We start from the raw sequence: 14,081 nt of genomic DNA on the forward strand, positions 1-14,081 counted from the left end.
TCCCATCCACTCTCTCAATTACCGAATCCCTATAACCTGCAAAGCACCATGCTAAGTGGTCTAAACCATGCTGTTCTACACTGTGCAGATTTACATCTGTATCTACACTGTCCAAAGCAAGAGCAACCAGCCACAGTGTTTCCTGAGCCCGTGAAATGAATTTTCAATTTTAATTAATTTTAATAAGTCCTGGCATCTATGTTCTCACTACCAAAAAGTTGAGAACCACTGATCTAGTTACAAAGGAAAATAATTTAATGTCAAAGTTAAAACAAAAAAATAACTTAATCATTAACCATTAAAGAGGAGGGAAAAAAAGAACTATACAAAGGTTTGTGTCTAGAGCATTTTTTTCCAGAAATTCCAGAAATTTATACTGCTTTTTGTTAAAGTCGTAAAAGGATTAACACTAAGATGCACATCACATGTGCAGAACCTACATAAACGCAACCACTTCCTGAGGCCTTCTCGGGCGTAACCTGTCCTTCTCCAGGGCCATCCCACCCTGGTGCCTCCCTACTACCCCCATCACCCAACGGACGCTGCCCACCCTTACCCGCTCCTCTTTGGTGTAGAGTTGGAAACACTGGGATAAAGTGCAGGTCTGAGGCTGGTGGTGACGCTCCTTCTGCAGCCGGACGCTCTCTGCATCAGGGATATACTCATCCTCAGTATTTACAAACAAACTGCAATGAGGGGCGGAAGAGCATGTGCCAGGCGGTCAGGCGAAACTGACACAAGAACAAAATTAACGGCTTCACGGCACGACTCTAACTCAAAACTGAAAAGATCACTATGTAAGAGAGCAAAGGGGCAATCCAACTCTTCTAGGATCCAAAACGTTCTTGAAAAGTTCTCAATCTAAAACATCATTTTCAAGAAATAATTTGCAGTTGGTTTTTCTGGGCCTGGCCACACACTATGCTGATTAATTCATATATTCTTATCCTTTTGTATTAAAGGGCATGCCTTTGGTGTAACTTGCTAGAGTTAATGGGCCTGTAATAATAATCAAAGTAATTTGAATATATACCTTCTGTCTCATTAGCAGTAAATAAATGTTCTAAGATTTGGGGATCCAGACAACAGAATGTATAGGAGAGAAATAACACATTGCTTAAATAAAGGATTAGCAACACACTTGGATAGTTAGCTAAAGAAAAGAGAGGTTTGTGTTTCAGCTAATTTGAAAGCTCAAACGTATGCTATTAAAATAACCATCAAGACAACTGACTATATAAACACTAAGTCAGAAAATACTTACAAATCTTTTGTCTCCTTGTCCCATTCTACTACTAATTTCACGTGAGCAGTACCGCCTGGTCCACAAGATTTTAGTGCCCTATAGGATAGAGAAGAGAGTCACACATTACTTTCTAAATAAATGATTTTAATTAAATATTCAAACCGTCTGAAATTAGTGTGATTGCTGAAAATCTTTGTCATTGGTTCCCATCAGAAAAGGTTTTATAACCTCATATTTAATGATCTGACTACAACTGGACTGAAAAATCCTTAAATTAAAATATTCAACATGGAAATAAAGATACGGCAAGAAATTTAGTACCACACTATAAGGGTTATCCATGTAACTCTTAGAGGGTATGACCTTTCCAATTTTTGTCTAATTTTTCATCAAACCAGAGACTAGACAACAACCTCTTTGAGAACCAAGTCTGCCTCTCTCCACCTCCCTCCATACACCGTGGCTGGTCCCGGGACTGTGCCCACACCGATGTAAACTGTGCCTTCCTGCAAGGGACCCCTCAAGTTTTACCTCATTTATTGCCCCTGAGCTCCTTGGCTCCTCAGTCATCTTCTGAAACACTCAGCATTAACAGTCAATATTACTTCTCAAGTACTTTTTATTTTTTGCAATGTTTTAGATCATTATATAATCTATTAACTCTAATTTCTAAAGCCAAACAGTGAATTCCTTTCGAACAGAACTATGTTGTATACTTTTTTGGAATCCTGAAATGCAGGCACTTCAATATTTATTGGAAAAGGCATTATAATAGAGGCAGTACTGTGTTTTATATGTATCCATATATGTGTAGTGTGTCTATGTACACATATGTCTATTATTTTATTAATACAGTAGAGTGTTGCAAGAGGACAGAAGTGTATAGAAAGCACAGAAGTAGCACGGGGAGAGACTAATTCTGGGGGCAAACAGGGGGAGGGGACAGTGTGAAGAGAGGCCAAAGGGAAGGAATTATCAACAGAGAGGCTGCATGTGGGAAGGCGCATGTAAACCCGTGCTGTTACGTTCAATCAACCCTCAGCACTTTGATGCTGCCGAAGGTCTGAGACAGTGGGGAGAAGGATGAGGCCTGACAGAACAGAAGCAGTCAGGGTTGAAACTGTAGAGAAACTGGGCTTATCATTTAAGGATTTCAAGGAGGAAACTGTTATGATTAGAATTCTACTTTGGAAAACTTCAGTCATGGTGAATATGCAAGTGTAATTCATCTATCATCCTGAGACTTAGACCAATTTAGTTTCCTAACATAAGTATTCTAGGTTTTCCTGATTCTAAAAATGATCATAAGACATATCCCACTCAAATATGAATCAAAAGTAAAGTAAGGGTTTACTTTCTAAATGAGCCTGAAGAACCTACCACTCTTCTACGGAAATTACATCAGACATCACTAGAAATTTACACACAAGCATACCTGAAATCCTAGAAGGTAATTTTTTTTTTTTACCTTTCTACTGTCGGGTGGCACAGAGGTTGCTCCTCCTGGGGCAGCAAGTACGTTATTCCCACAACACTGACCACACGCAAACTGAACGGACACACCTGCATCAAACGGCAAAGGCGAGTCAGGTTGGGTTTCTCCTCCAGGGCATGCGATTCACAGGGGCATTTCCCAACCAGGTTAGCGGGAAAGCAAACTGTTCTACAAAACACTTCTCTGCGATATTCCGTGAGGCTGCCGAGCCACTCTAACATACTTTATATATGACTGACCCAAATGCAATTTACATATCAAATGTTATGCAAGACAAGTAACATGCTGCTTTAGCTTAACATTAAGTTTTCCACAGATACCTTAACAAAGTAGTCAAAATTTTGAAAATATATAGTTTGTCTACAAAATCTCTCTCTCTACAAAAGCGGATCACGTGCTAAACTTTATTAGACAAACGTAAAGGAATACCCGGCAGTTCACAGAAAACCTTGCAAGAGCCAGCTCCCTTCATAAAATGAGGGATAAGTTCTCAGTCTGGAAAACCTGAATGTAGATTCTGCTAAGGAGCTTTTCTCCGGGGCTCCCGAACACTCCAGCACAGTGGCTAGTCTTCCCTAAGGTCAAAGGTCTGAACTCCCCATCTCACTGTGGTGACTGTTTCTGCAGGGGGTACACACACGCTGTTCTGGAGTGTCAAAAGGCTTACACACCTGAATGCAAACTGTGGGCCTCAGGAAGTACTTCATCTTCTCCAAGATTTCCTTCTGCAGAAGGTCCCATGCTATTGTCTTCTCTAAGTGCAGCACAAAAGGAAGTCCAAATCTGACATACATAAACAACTGTCATCACCTTAAAAAGTATGACAATTCTCTCAATACTGTAACTCCTTTTTCACGATCTTTTTAAATAGAATCACAACACAATTAGTTTTAGGGCAGTTTTCAAAAGAAAGCAAATAGGAAATTTAACACTCTTAAGTGGATGAAAAGAGTCAGAAGAGAAACTGAGATTTGTAAATGAAATTTAACAACTTATACACCAAAATGCTTCCAAAAAAGTATGGTACCATGATATTAGGTAGTAAGATGACAGAATTAGTGGAGACAGTGAGGAAGGCAGGTGGGTGTGGACGTGTGTCTGGCAAATAACATGGATCAAACGCGTAAGGGGTTAGGTGCCAGAGGAATAGACAGAGAGGGCTGGGAGGTCTAGCAGGGACGGCCATATCCTGGTGGTCTGACGAGGAAGACACTGGCAAGCAAGTGACACTAAAAGTCAGCTCTAGTCAAGGGGAGAAGCCACGTGGCCCCTGCCAGGTTTCCTATCCCAAGCTGAACTCACAGGTGTTAGAGAATGAGAGATAGAGCTGTGGTTCTCAGCCATGCGTACAGGCTGGTATCAGCAAGGGAACTTTAAAATACAGTGATGCCCATGAGATTCTGCTGTAATCACTCTGGTCTGTGGTTTAAGTACTGAGACTGTTTTAGGGCACCCCCCCCCCAGGTAGTTCTAAGATGCAGCCACGGTGGGGAGCACTGGTCTAGCCTTAACTCTCACCCAAGCCTCAGCCATTGATCTACTTGCTGTTGCCCTGAATGCATCCAATTCACACCCTGAACAGGCAGTCAATTCCCTCAGCCTGGAAAAGCCTTGTCACTCTTAAGCTATTTCCTACTCAACCATATAAGGACTCAGTGGCACCTGTGGCTGCATTCCCTGAGCTCTGTGGACCAAGCACTGCTGCTGCTGCTGCTGCTGCTAAGTCGCTTCAGTCGTGTCCGACTCTGTGCGACCCCATAGATGGCAGCCCACCAGGCTTCCCCGTCCCTGGGATTCTCCAGGCACTACTGCATTGCAAATACCACCTGCTTATTCTGCCTCCACCAACAGACTGTGTTATCTGATAGCAGGCACTATGACTGACTTATCTCACTAGCCCAAAGAGCCGATGCCTAGAAAACAGTAGATGCTGAATGAATGAATGAACAAATGAATACACAGACTGACCCTGACTTAGGCCAAAGCAGAGGTGCTAATGTCACTGAGAAACCTGCTCCTAACAAGTACCAGTTTATTCACAGTAGTACTCAACAGTAAGCCTACCTGCCTAAAAACAACTGTGATGTGAAATACATTATAAGCATGATGTGTAAATCGGCAGCCATATTGTTCATATGACGATGTCTCTACTTTTAAGAGACCAGCATCATGAAAGGGATTCCATAAGTCCTTTATTTTATATAAATCTGATGAGCTGCCTTTCCTTCTGTCCTTAAACATGCCAAGCTCCTCCTAATCTCAGCATCTTTTCAAAAAAATTTTTATTCCAGTATAGTTAATTAACAATGTTGTGTTTCAGGTGTACAGCAAAATGAGTCAGTTTTACATATGCATATATCCACTCGGTTTTGAATCCTTTTCCCACATAGGCTAGAGTATTGAGTAGAACTCTGTGTTACACAGTAGGTCCTTATTAGCTATCTATTTTATAAACATATTGATAGTTGTATGTGTATGTCAATCCCAATCTCCCAATTTATTCCTCCCCTTCCCTTTCAGCCAGTAATACCTGGAGAAAACCCTAATCCAAAAAGATGCATGCACCCCAATATTCATTGCAGCACATCTGCAATAGCCAAGAATGGAAGCAATTTAAATGTCCATGGACTGGATAAAGATGTAGTATATGCATACAATGGAATATTACTCAGCCATAATCTCAGCACCTTTGTACTCAATGTCCCCTCTTCATGCGATCCTTTCCCCAGAGGCTCACATAGCTCACAACTTCTCACTTGGCTTGGCCCAGCTACCGCCTCCTCAGGGAGGCCCTCCCTCACTTTCCTCATTAATGTAGTTTTGCCAGATGGCACCCCACTCCAGTACTCTTGCCTGGAAAATCCCATGGACGGAGGAGCCTGGTGGGCTGCAGTCCACGGGGTGGCTAAGAGTCGGACACGACTGAGTGACTTCACTTTCACTTTTCACTTTCATGCATTGGAGAAGGAAATGGCAGCCCACTCCAGTATTATTGCCTGGAGAATCCCAGGGACGGGGGAGCCTGGTGGGCTGCCGTCTATGGGGTCGCACAGAGTCGGACACGACTGAAGCGACTTAGCAGCAGCAGCCAGACCCCCACCAGTGCATTCTATCATACCAGCATGTTTTAATATCTTCAAAGTAACAGTGACTGTCTGAAATTAAATGCTTACTTGTCTTTAGTGGCTCTGTCCTAACTAGGTTGCAAGCACCAAGAGAACACAGATCCTGCTGTACCCCTAGTGTTTAGAATAGTGCCCAACACACAACAAACACTGGCTAATGAACATCATAAATATACAAATCAACACATTTTGCATTTATGTTATTTTCCATTCTTAAATAAGAAACTTATTTCAAAGCAACATTTTAAAAGGTTAATATAAATGCTACTCTAATATTAGAAACACTGTATCCTTCCTCCCTGAAACACATCCATATGTTGTTATTACTCAAGTTACATTACTAGTGTGATAAAGTTACTTTAAAAAGACAAGTCTAAAACTCCCATAAATCCTTAGAGAGGGAAACAGATTTAACAGAGATTTCTAACTTCCAAATGTCTGACTAAATACAGCTGAATGAATAGTGGTGCCATTTGCCGAGACAGGAAATGATGGGAGGGGTCAGGTTTATAGGCAAAGACAATGAGTTCAGCTTGGAACACAAGACTGAGGTGCACATGCCATCCAAGCAGCTTGGTTAAGATTTTTTTTTAAGCTGTAAAGAAAGTAGCTGGATACAGGTCTAGAAGTCTAGAGCTCCAGGAGGATCTTGAGCTGAAAATACAGATAAGAAATGTGCCCCTGAAAACTATGTGAGCTTGAAAGCCATCCTAACTCAGATCTTATCATCCTAATTTTATATTCTCCCCGTGTCAACCCCTCAGATCAGGTCAACTTATACACATGCTCTTCCTAAAATATCAGAATCAAAAATTAAGTACTCAAGAGTAAGGATTTTTTAATCCCTACTTTATAAAATATTTGAAAATGTTAGGCTTTTAAAGTCTCAATACTCATTGGAAAGTAAGTTGCTTGTCACCTTTTCCCTTGCTGCCCCGTGCAGGCTCGGTTACAGACTAACAGAACGATCTTGTCGCTTCCTGCTCTTGAGGGGGGCAAGTCCGCTTTCCCCTGCTTTGCTGCGGCTTGTGTAGAAGACAGTCTACAGTGATCCAAGCCAAACTTCAAGTGGTTTAGGTTGTTGTTTAAGTGAATTCCTAAAATAAAATGAAAACTTACTTTATCTCTTCAAATGTCTTTATTATTTCATTATAAAAAATTTACGCATCAGAGAAGTTAAGTTGTCATTATGTTATTTACACTGCAACTGAATGAGGAACAAATGATTGACTTTGAGATTACTCATCCAGCCCTTAAAAAAATTCTTGGCATCCATTATATCATTTAAACTAGCCTTACCTACCTTAAAAACTGAAAATTAAAATGATTCACTCCAGTGAATATTGGTTTTAGAATGGCAAGTCTGCAGGATGACCCTCCAGGACAGACTTAAAATGAGTCCATACAACCAGCAACCAAATTTTTTTTAATAAAGACAAGTATATGTGGAACAATCTTCAATATTCCAAAGGTAGTTCCTTTTCTTTGATTTAGACCCAGGCGTCTAAGGCTCACAGCCATTATAGAACTTTAATCAACTAGACTGGATTGACCTACAATAAAGTGAACAAAAATATATGTTTGACAGGCACAGTGCTGGCCTGTGCAGGTCTTCAAAATCCAGGTCTTCGAACATGCCACAAGGCAGAGCTATCTGTCAATCAGAGGTGCTAAGGAATTTAGCATCTAGCCAAGGTCTTACACTTAGCTCAATAACTGCTCATTTCCTTAATCCTCTGGAAGGATAGCCTAAGGAAATGATACACCAACTGGAGAAAAGAAGCCCTCCACTGCCACCACACCAAAGAAATAACAGTATTACCAGAAGGAGAATAAAATAAAAGCTGCTTTACACAAAGGTATTCATGGCAAAACTCCAGCAATAAGCTAAATACCCAGCAGTAAGCATTCAACAAATTTATTTTGGTATTAACTATGCATTTGTTGAATCTAGTTAATACCAAAATAAATTCCAAATTAATTAGAGAACATAGAAACTAGAAATAAGGAAGAATTGAATCTTCACCAAGCTAGTAGAGGAAAGAAAACCTTTTAAGCTTAAATACCATAAAGAAATCACAAAAGAGCAGCAGGTTTCACTTCATAACCATTTTAAACTTTGGTATGAGAAAATACTGAATTTGAGACAATTAATGGGCTCATTTCCTAGGTTCTTAGCAGAGGTAAGGTTGGGAAGACCTATTCTGCTAAAAGTGATCAGGATTCCTAATGAGATGAGAGGAAACACTCAGCTGCTGAAAAATCAAGCTCCACATTCAAAGTCTAGGCCCACCATTACCAGCTGTGTGACCTGGGCCCCTGACCTTACCTCTCTACGTCTCAGCTCCCTCCCCTGTAAAATGGGGAAAAGAATAGCCTCGCAGGCATCAACGAAATACTGATGAGGCCTTTGTAAAGAGCAGAAGCTTACCAAATTCACTAAGTGCTATACTCTTCCAACAAAGGCACTTATATAACCATGGACCTCACCAAATTCACTTATAAATAGAAACAGTGTTAACCCTAAGCAACTGGGAGATGAAGGGGGATTTGGGGATAGGCTCTGACCATGTATTAGGAATTATACTCATCTTTCTCGGTACAGAAAGATGAAGCAAAATACAGTCCCAGCTACAAAGAATTTCACAGTGTGGTAGGAAGGACAGAGAAGAAACCAGCATTTCCACACAACACGCTAGTGTCAGAGATTAGCAGAAGCCACACTGGAACACGGAAGAGCAGGAGTCAGTCAGCCAATCTGGGGTTGGGGAAGTGAGGACAGGCTTTCAGCATTTTACTATAATGCAATTAAAATTAGAAAACAATTAAAAAAAAAAAAAAGCATATGCCTGAAAATAAAGAGAGAAAACTGGATCCTAAGCTGGCAGTGGGGAAAGCTGAGCAACCCACAATACAGAATCACCACAGGTTCAGAGACTAAAGGCCCCAGAGACCTGTGGAAGCAGAGCTGAAAGAAAAGAGGAACAAGAGAATCGCCAACAGGGGCGCCAAGGCGGCTCAACAGCAAAGAAAAATCTCTGCAACAAATGGTACCGGAGCTACTGAACATTCACACGCAAAAGAATGGCACTTCACACCACACACAAAGATTAACTTCAAAAGAATCTAAGACGTAAATCTAAGAGCTAAAACTTTCTTAGAAGAAAACAGATAAATCTTCATGGTCTTGGCTTTAGTGTTGGATTCTTGGAAACGACATCAAAAGCAAAAGCAACAAAAGAAGGAAAAGAAAAACTAGACTTCATCAAAATTAAGGACTTTTATGCCTCAAAAGATAGTATCAAGGAAGTGAAAAGATAACCCACAGAATGGGAGGAAATATCTGCATCATGTATCTGACAAGGGTCTAGTACCCAGCAAACATAAAGAACACATAACTCAAAAACAAAAAGGTAAGCAAGCCAAGTTTAAAGGAGGGAAAGGTCTTGAATAGACATTTCTCTAAAGAAGAAATGGCCTAACGCTGCATGAAAAGATGACCAACATCATTTATCATTAGGAAAATGCAAATAAAAAATCACAATGACGTATCACCTCACACTCACCAGGATGGCTAAAATAACAACTATTGGTAAGAATGTGGAGAAACTGTAACCTTCATATATTGCTGGTGGAAGGAAAAAATGATGCAGTTTCTATTAAAAACCGTCTGGCAATTTCTCAGAAAGTTAAACACAGAATTATCATATGACCCCGCATTTACACTTCTAGGTATATACCCCCCCCAAAAAAACTGAAAATAGGTATTCAAACAAATACTTGTACACGAACGGTCACAGCAGCACTACTTCATAAAAGACAAAAGGTGGAAATTCAAATGCCCATCGACAGACGAATGGATCGAGGAAATGTGGTATATACACATAACAGAATAATATTCAGTCATAAAAAGAACTGAAGGACTGATGTATGCTATAATGGATGAACCTGGAAACATTATGCTAAGTGAAAGAGACAAGTCACAAAAGGCCACGTATTACATGATTCCACTCATATGAACATCTAGACTAAAAAAATCTACAGAGACAGAAAGCAGAACAGTGGCTGCTTAGGACGAGTGGGATGAGGAGATCGGAATGTGTGCTTAGGGGAGACAGAGAAGGTGTTAATGAGAGCTGCAGAAATGAATTTTCAGCAGAGCAAACAGGAGGGAAAGTATAAAAGCATGTGGCATGTTCAAGAAATAAAGAGTAAATCTGGATAGGGTACATGGAAAGAAGATGGAATATATTAGGTTGGTGCAAACATAATTAAGGGTTTGTAGCATGAATTTGCAAGAAGGCAATGGCAACCCACTCCAGCACTCTTGCCTGGCAGATCCCATGGACGGAGAAGCCTGGTAGGCTACAGTCCATGGGGTCGCTAAGAGTCGGGCATGACTGAGCGACTTCACTTTCACTTTTCACTTTCATGCACTGGAGGAGGAAATGGCAACCCACTCCAGTGGGCCTGGTGGGCTGCCGTCTATGGGGTCGCACAGAGTTGGACATGACTGAAGTGACTTAGCAGCAGCAGCCAACAGCAGCATGAATTTTAAATCATTATAACTAGGCTCAAACATATCTTTATTAGTCAAAATAGGAACCATTATAATCAACACATTTTGCCAACAAGAAATAAGTTTGTTTATTCTTGTAGCATAAAAACTCTTGGAAAGCATTTTCCGCATCCTGTTGGTTGTGGAAGCATTTTCCCTGCAAACAGCTGTTGAGATGCTTGTCGAGTGGTAGCTGGTTGGCGAGAGGTCAAGTGAATGTGGTGGATGAGGCAAAAGTTTGTAGACCAATTCGTTCAACTTTTGAAGCGTTGGTTGTGCAAAGTGTGGTCAGTTGTTGCTGTGGAGAAGAACTGGGCCCTTTCTGTTGACCAATACTGGCTGCAGGGATTGTAGCTTTCATCAACTGCTGGGCATACTTCTCAGATGTACTGGTTTCGCCGGGATTCAAAAAGCTCAAGTGGCTCAGATGGGCAGCAGACCACCACACAGTGACCATGACCTTTTTTTGGAGCAAGTTTGGCCTTGGGAAGTGCTTTGGAGCTTCTTCTCAGTCCAACCACTGAGCTGGCTGGTCGTCACCAGCTGTCATTTACAATCCACTTTTCGTCGTAAGTCACAATCTGATCAAGAAATGGCTCGTTATTGCTGTGTAGAATAAGAGAAGACAATACTTCAAAACGATGTTTTTGATTTCCAGGCAGCTCATGAGGTACCCACTTATTGCACTTTTTCACCTTTCCAATTTGCTTCATATGCTCAATGACCATAGAATGGTCAACACTGAGTTCTTCAGCAACTTCTCATGTAGTCGTAAGAAGATCAGCTTTGATGATGGCTCTCAATCGTCACTGTCAACTTCCGATGGCTGACCACCAGGCTCATCTTCTAGGCTCTCATCCTCTTTGCGAAACACCTTGAACCACTACTGCACTATTCATTTGTTAGCAGTTCCTGGGCCAAATGTGCTGTTGGTGTTGCAAATTGTCTCTGCTGCTTTACAACCCATTTTGACCTCAAATAAGAAAATTGCTAAAATTTGCTTTTTGTCTAACATGCTTTCCATAGTCTAAAATAAATATAAAATAAACAGCAAACAAAAAAACACAAAGCAAGAAACACATATTAAAATGATGTATAAAGTAACCACCACATTTATTTAGAATGTATTCCAATTTATCAAATGGCCAGTTTCAACAATGCAAAAACTGTGGTTACTGTTGCACCAACCTAATAGTAGAGAGGCTAGAAAAAAAGCAAAGCATTCATCCAAGATATTTAGATTTAAATGCAGACAAAAGGGACCAGGCATTCTTCCAAGGTATTTAGATTTAACTGCAGACAAAGGGGAACCACTGGGACATCAATAAGCATGTAACATGATCAGAACTCTATGTAAGAATAAGCCTGGTAGCACTGTGAAGAAATAATTGAACAGGAGAAAGCCCAGGGGTAAAGAAATTTCTAGAAAAGCCCAGTTGAGACTGGTCTACACTGTGTCAGCAGCAGTAGAATGAACAGGAAAACTACAGAGTATTTGATCAGTTATGAATTTAAGTCAAAATCCAAGAGAAAAGTGCTTGGGCCAAGCTTGGGTGAGAAGGAGGACAGTGATACTCCACAGAAAAAACCCAAGAGGAGCAAGAAAGAAATGCTCAGTGTGAGATGGCCGTGGGCTCCAAGCAGAGATTCCAGTGGGCCGCTGAAAGTTAGGGTACGCAACCAGAAGATAAGTAGGGGCTAGAGGAGAGTTTAGTTCTAAAAATCACCAGTGCAAAAAACTGGTAAGACTGGGTAGAGCAGCAGCTCTCCAACTCTCACCTGCACCAGAATCACCTGTTAACTGACTGCCGGGCTCTGCCCCCAGCGTCTGTCACTCAGTAGGTCTGGAGGGGCACCTAAGAATTTACATTTCTCATCAGTTCCCAGGTGACACTGATGCCTTGACAACCACTGGAGTAGAGTAAAAAGAACAGAAGCCCTAGGAGCTGAAGAACCTAAGGCCAGGAACAAAGTTCTTTTCAAGAATTACCTTCTTCCAGGGAAATATGTAACCTAAAATGGATACCATCATAAAAAGATATGTTAAGTGTATTTCACCACAATTTCAAAAAATTATACCATCATACAATAAGCTAAAAGAGTAGACAGTTGTTAAACCTGCAAACCCAGGTGGTATTATGGAAACAGATGCTCATTTACCTCTTTGACTGAGAATTCCTTCAGGCCTAAATATTTCTGGAGTCTCAAAGGCAAAAATGCAGTCACTTTCATGGACTGTTTCCAGGTCGTCTGTGTCACAAAAGGAACGATGGAACCCATCATAGTACATTTCTGTTAACACAATCTAAAAACGGGAAAAATGCAAATAGTTGGGTAACTGGAAAGTCAGTAAGAATTGATCTCCTAATCCAGCTGTGAACTTCTCCAGATCAGCAGGCCTGCAGGGGAGTTGAGGGCTTGGAAACATCTCATCACGCCCGGGCGATCTGCCTTTAATAAGAGAATCTTGGAAGCACAATATCCTCTGTGGTTTTATAACAACAAACTGATTTCAGAGTGCTGGGGCACTAAATCCAGCTTTGGTGAAGAGAGTCAGCGCTTACAAAGTCTAAAGCCCTTGTTTCACAGGGAGAAGAAACTAAAGAGAGATGGAGTGACTTGCCTAAGGTTATACAACTATCCAGCCTCATAGCAATAAGAGTCTACATCTGATTCTGAGATTTTCTACCATTAAATTTTCTTCTTTTCAGATTAAAAAATGTCAAATAACCATGGAGATTTGTATTGGAAAAAAAAGTAAATCGACTCAAATGCCCAACAAAAGGAACTAGTTAACTATACTATAGTTCTACTGGAATTATAAAGTTCTTTCAAAGAATAAGCTACATATATTTGCACTAACATGGAAAGATCTCCTAAGTAAATAGTGAAAGTCAGAAAAGAAAAGTATGAGTACACGGTTCCATTTTCATAAAATAGTAAATAAAGTATATGCACAAGACAAAATATAAATGAATATACAACACAGTATTAAAGTTAATAAGCCTTAGTTCTAAGATCCTAATACAAGGTACTTTCACTTTTACTAACTTTTATTAAGCTTCTGAAATGGCTGACTACTTCATAAAAAAAGAAAAATAAAAGATGGGGAAAAAGACAATGGAGACACGTAGAGACCTCATGACATGCTCAGCAGCCCCGTCCAGTGAAAAAGTACTGGGCCAGGCCTCAAGAGGTTTCAGTTCCGGCCTGCCACCAACCAGCCCCGTGACCCTGAACAAGTCACATGGTTTCTCTGGGCCTCCTTCAGATGAGGAGGTTGGACTGGGCTCCTAAGGCCCCCTCTACTATCACAAATATACTAGGAGTCAGTGAGGTGAAAAGGGCTTGGTGGCATAGTCCACAATCCAGGAAAAACAGTCCTCTCGCATTTTTCTTCTAACGATTTTAATGAACACACTGTCTTCCTGCAGGTGAACACGCAAGTACACTTCACTTTCTCCAGCAAGCTGAGGTCAAAACAAATCTGTAATTATATCACCCACTTAAACAATGCAAAAAGAGCTAGACAGCACTGGAGGCTTTAAAGATACAACCAGATTAGCCTCAGACACACACCGAAGCCTCCCTCTCTCTCTCTCCCCTCATCTTGAATTTACAACAAAAAGAAAGAATGAACGAGCATTTCAAAGTAAG

The 14,081-nt window shown here is 40.8% G+C and overlaps 1 protein-coding gene across 2 annotated transcripts in view; it reads right to left on the bottom strand.

Annotated features, from left to right (window-relative positions):
- USP31 (ubiquitin specific peptidase 31) overlaps window positions 1-14,081 on the bottom strand; it is an 83,470-nt gene that overhangs the window by 25,940 nt on the left and 43,449 nt on the right. For both annotated transcript variants that reach the window (XM_002698023.4, XM_024985423.2), the window contains exons 6-11: window positions 12,585-12,729; window positions 6,786-6,963; window positions 3,413-3,524; window positions 2,715-2,809; window positions 1,265-1,342; window positions 557-686 (exon numbers count right to left, since the gene is read on the bottom strand). In XM_002698023.4, the coding sequence (XP_002698069.2) occupies window positions 557-686; window positions 1,265-1,342; window positions 2,715-2,809; window positions 3,413-3,524; window positions 6,786-6,963; window positions 12,585-12,729 (738 nt within the window). The remainder of the gene's footprint in view (window positions 1-556; window positions 687-1,264; window positions 1,343-2,714; window positions 2,810-3,412; window positions 3,525-6,785; window positions 6,964-12,584; window positions 12,730-14,081) is intronic.

Source organism: Bos taurus, chromosome 25 (assembly GCF_002263795.3).
Source record: "Bos taurus isolate L1 Dominette 01449 registration number 42190680 breed Hereford chromosome 25, ARS-UCD2.0, whole genome shotgun sequence".
NCBI classification, from domain to species: Eukaryota; Metazoa; Chordata; class Mammalia; order Artiodactyla; family Bovidae; genus Bos; species Bos taurus.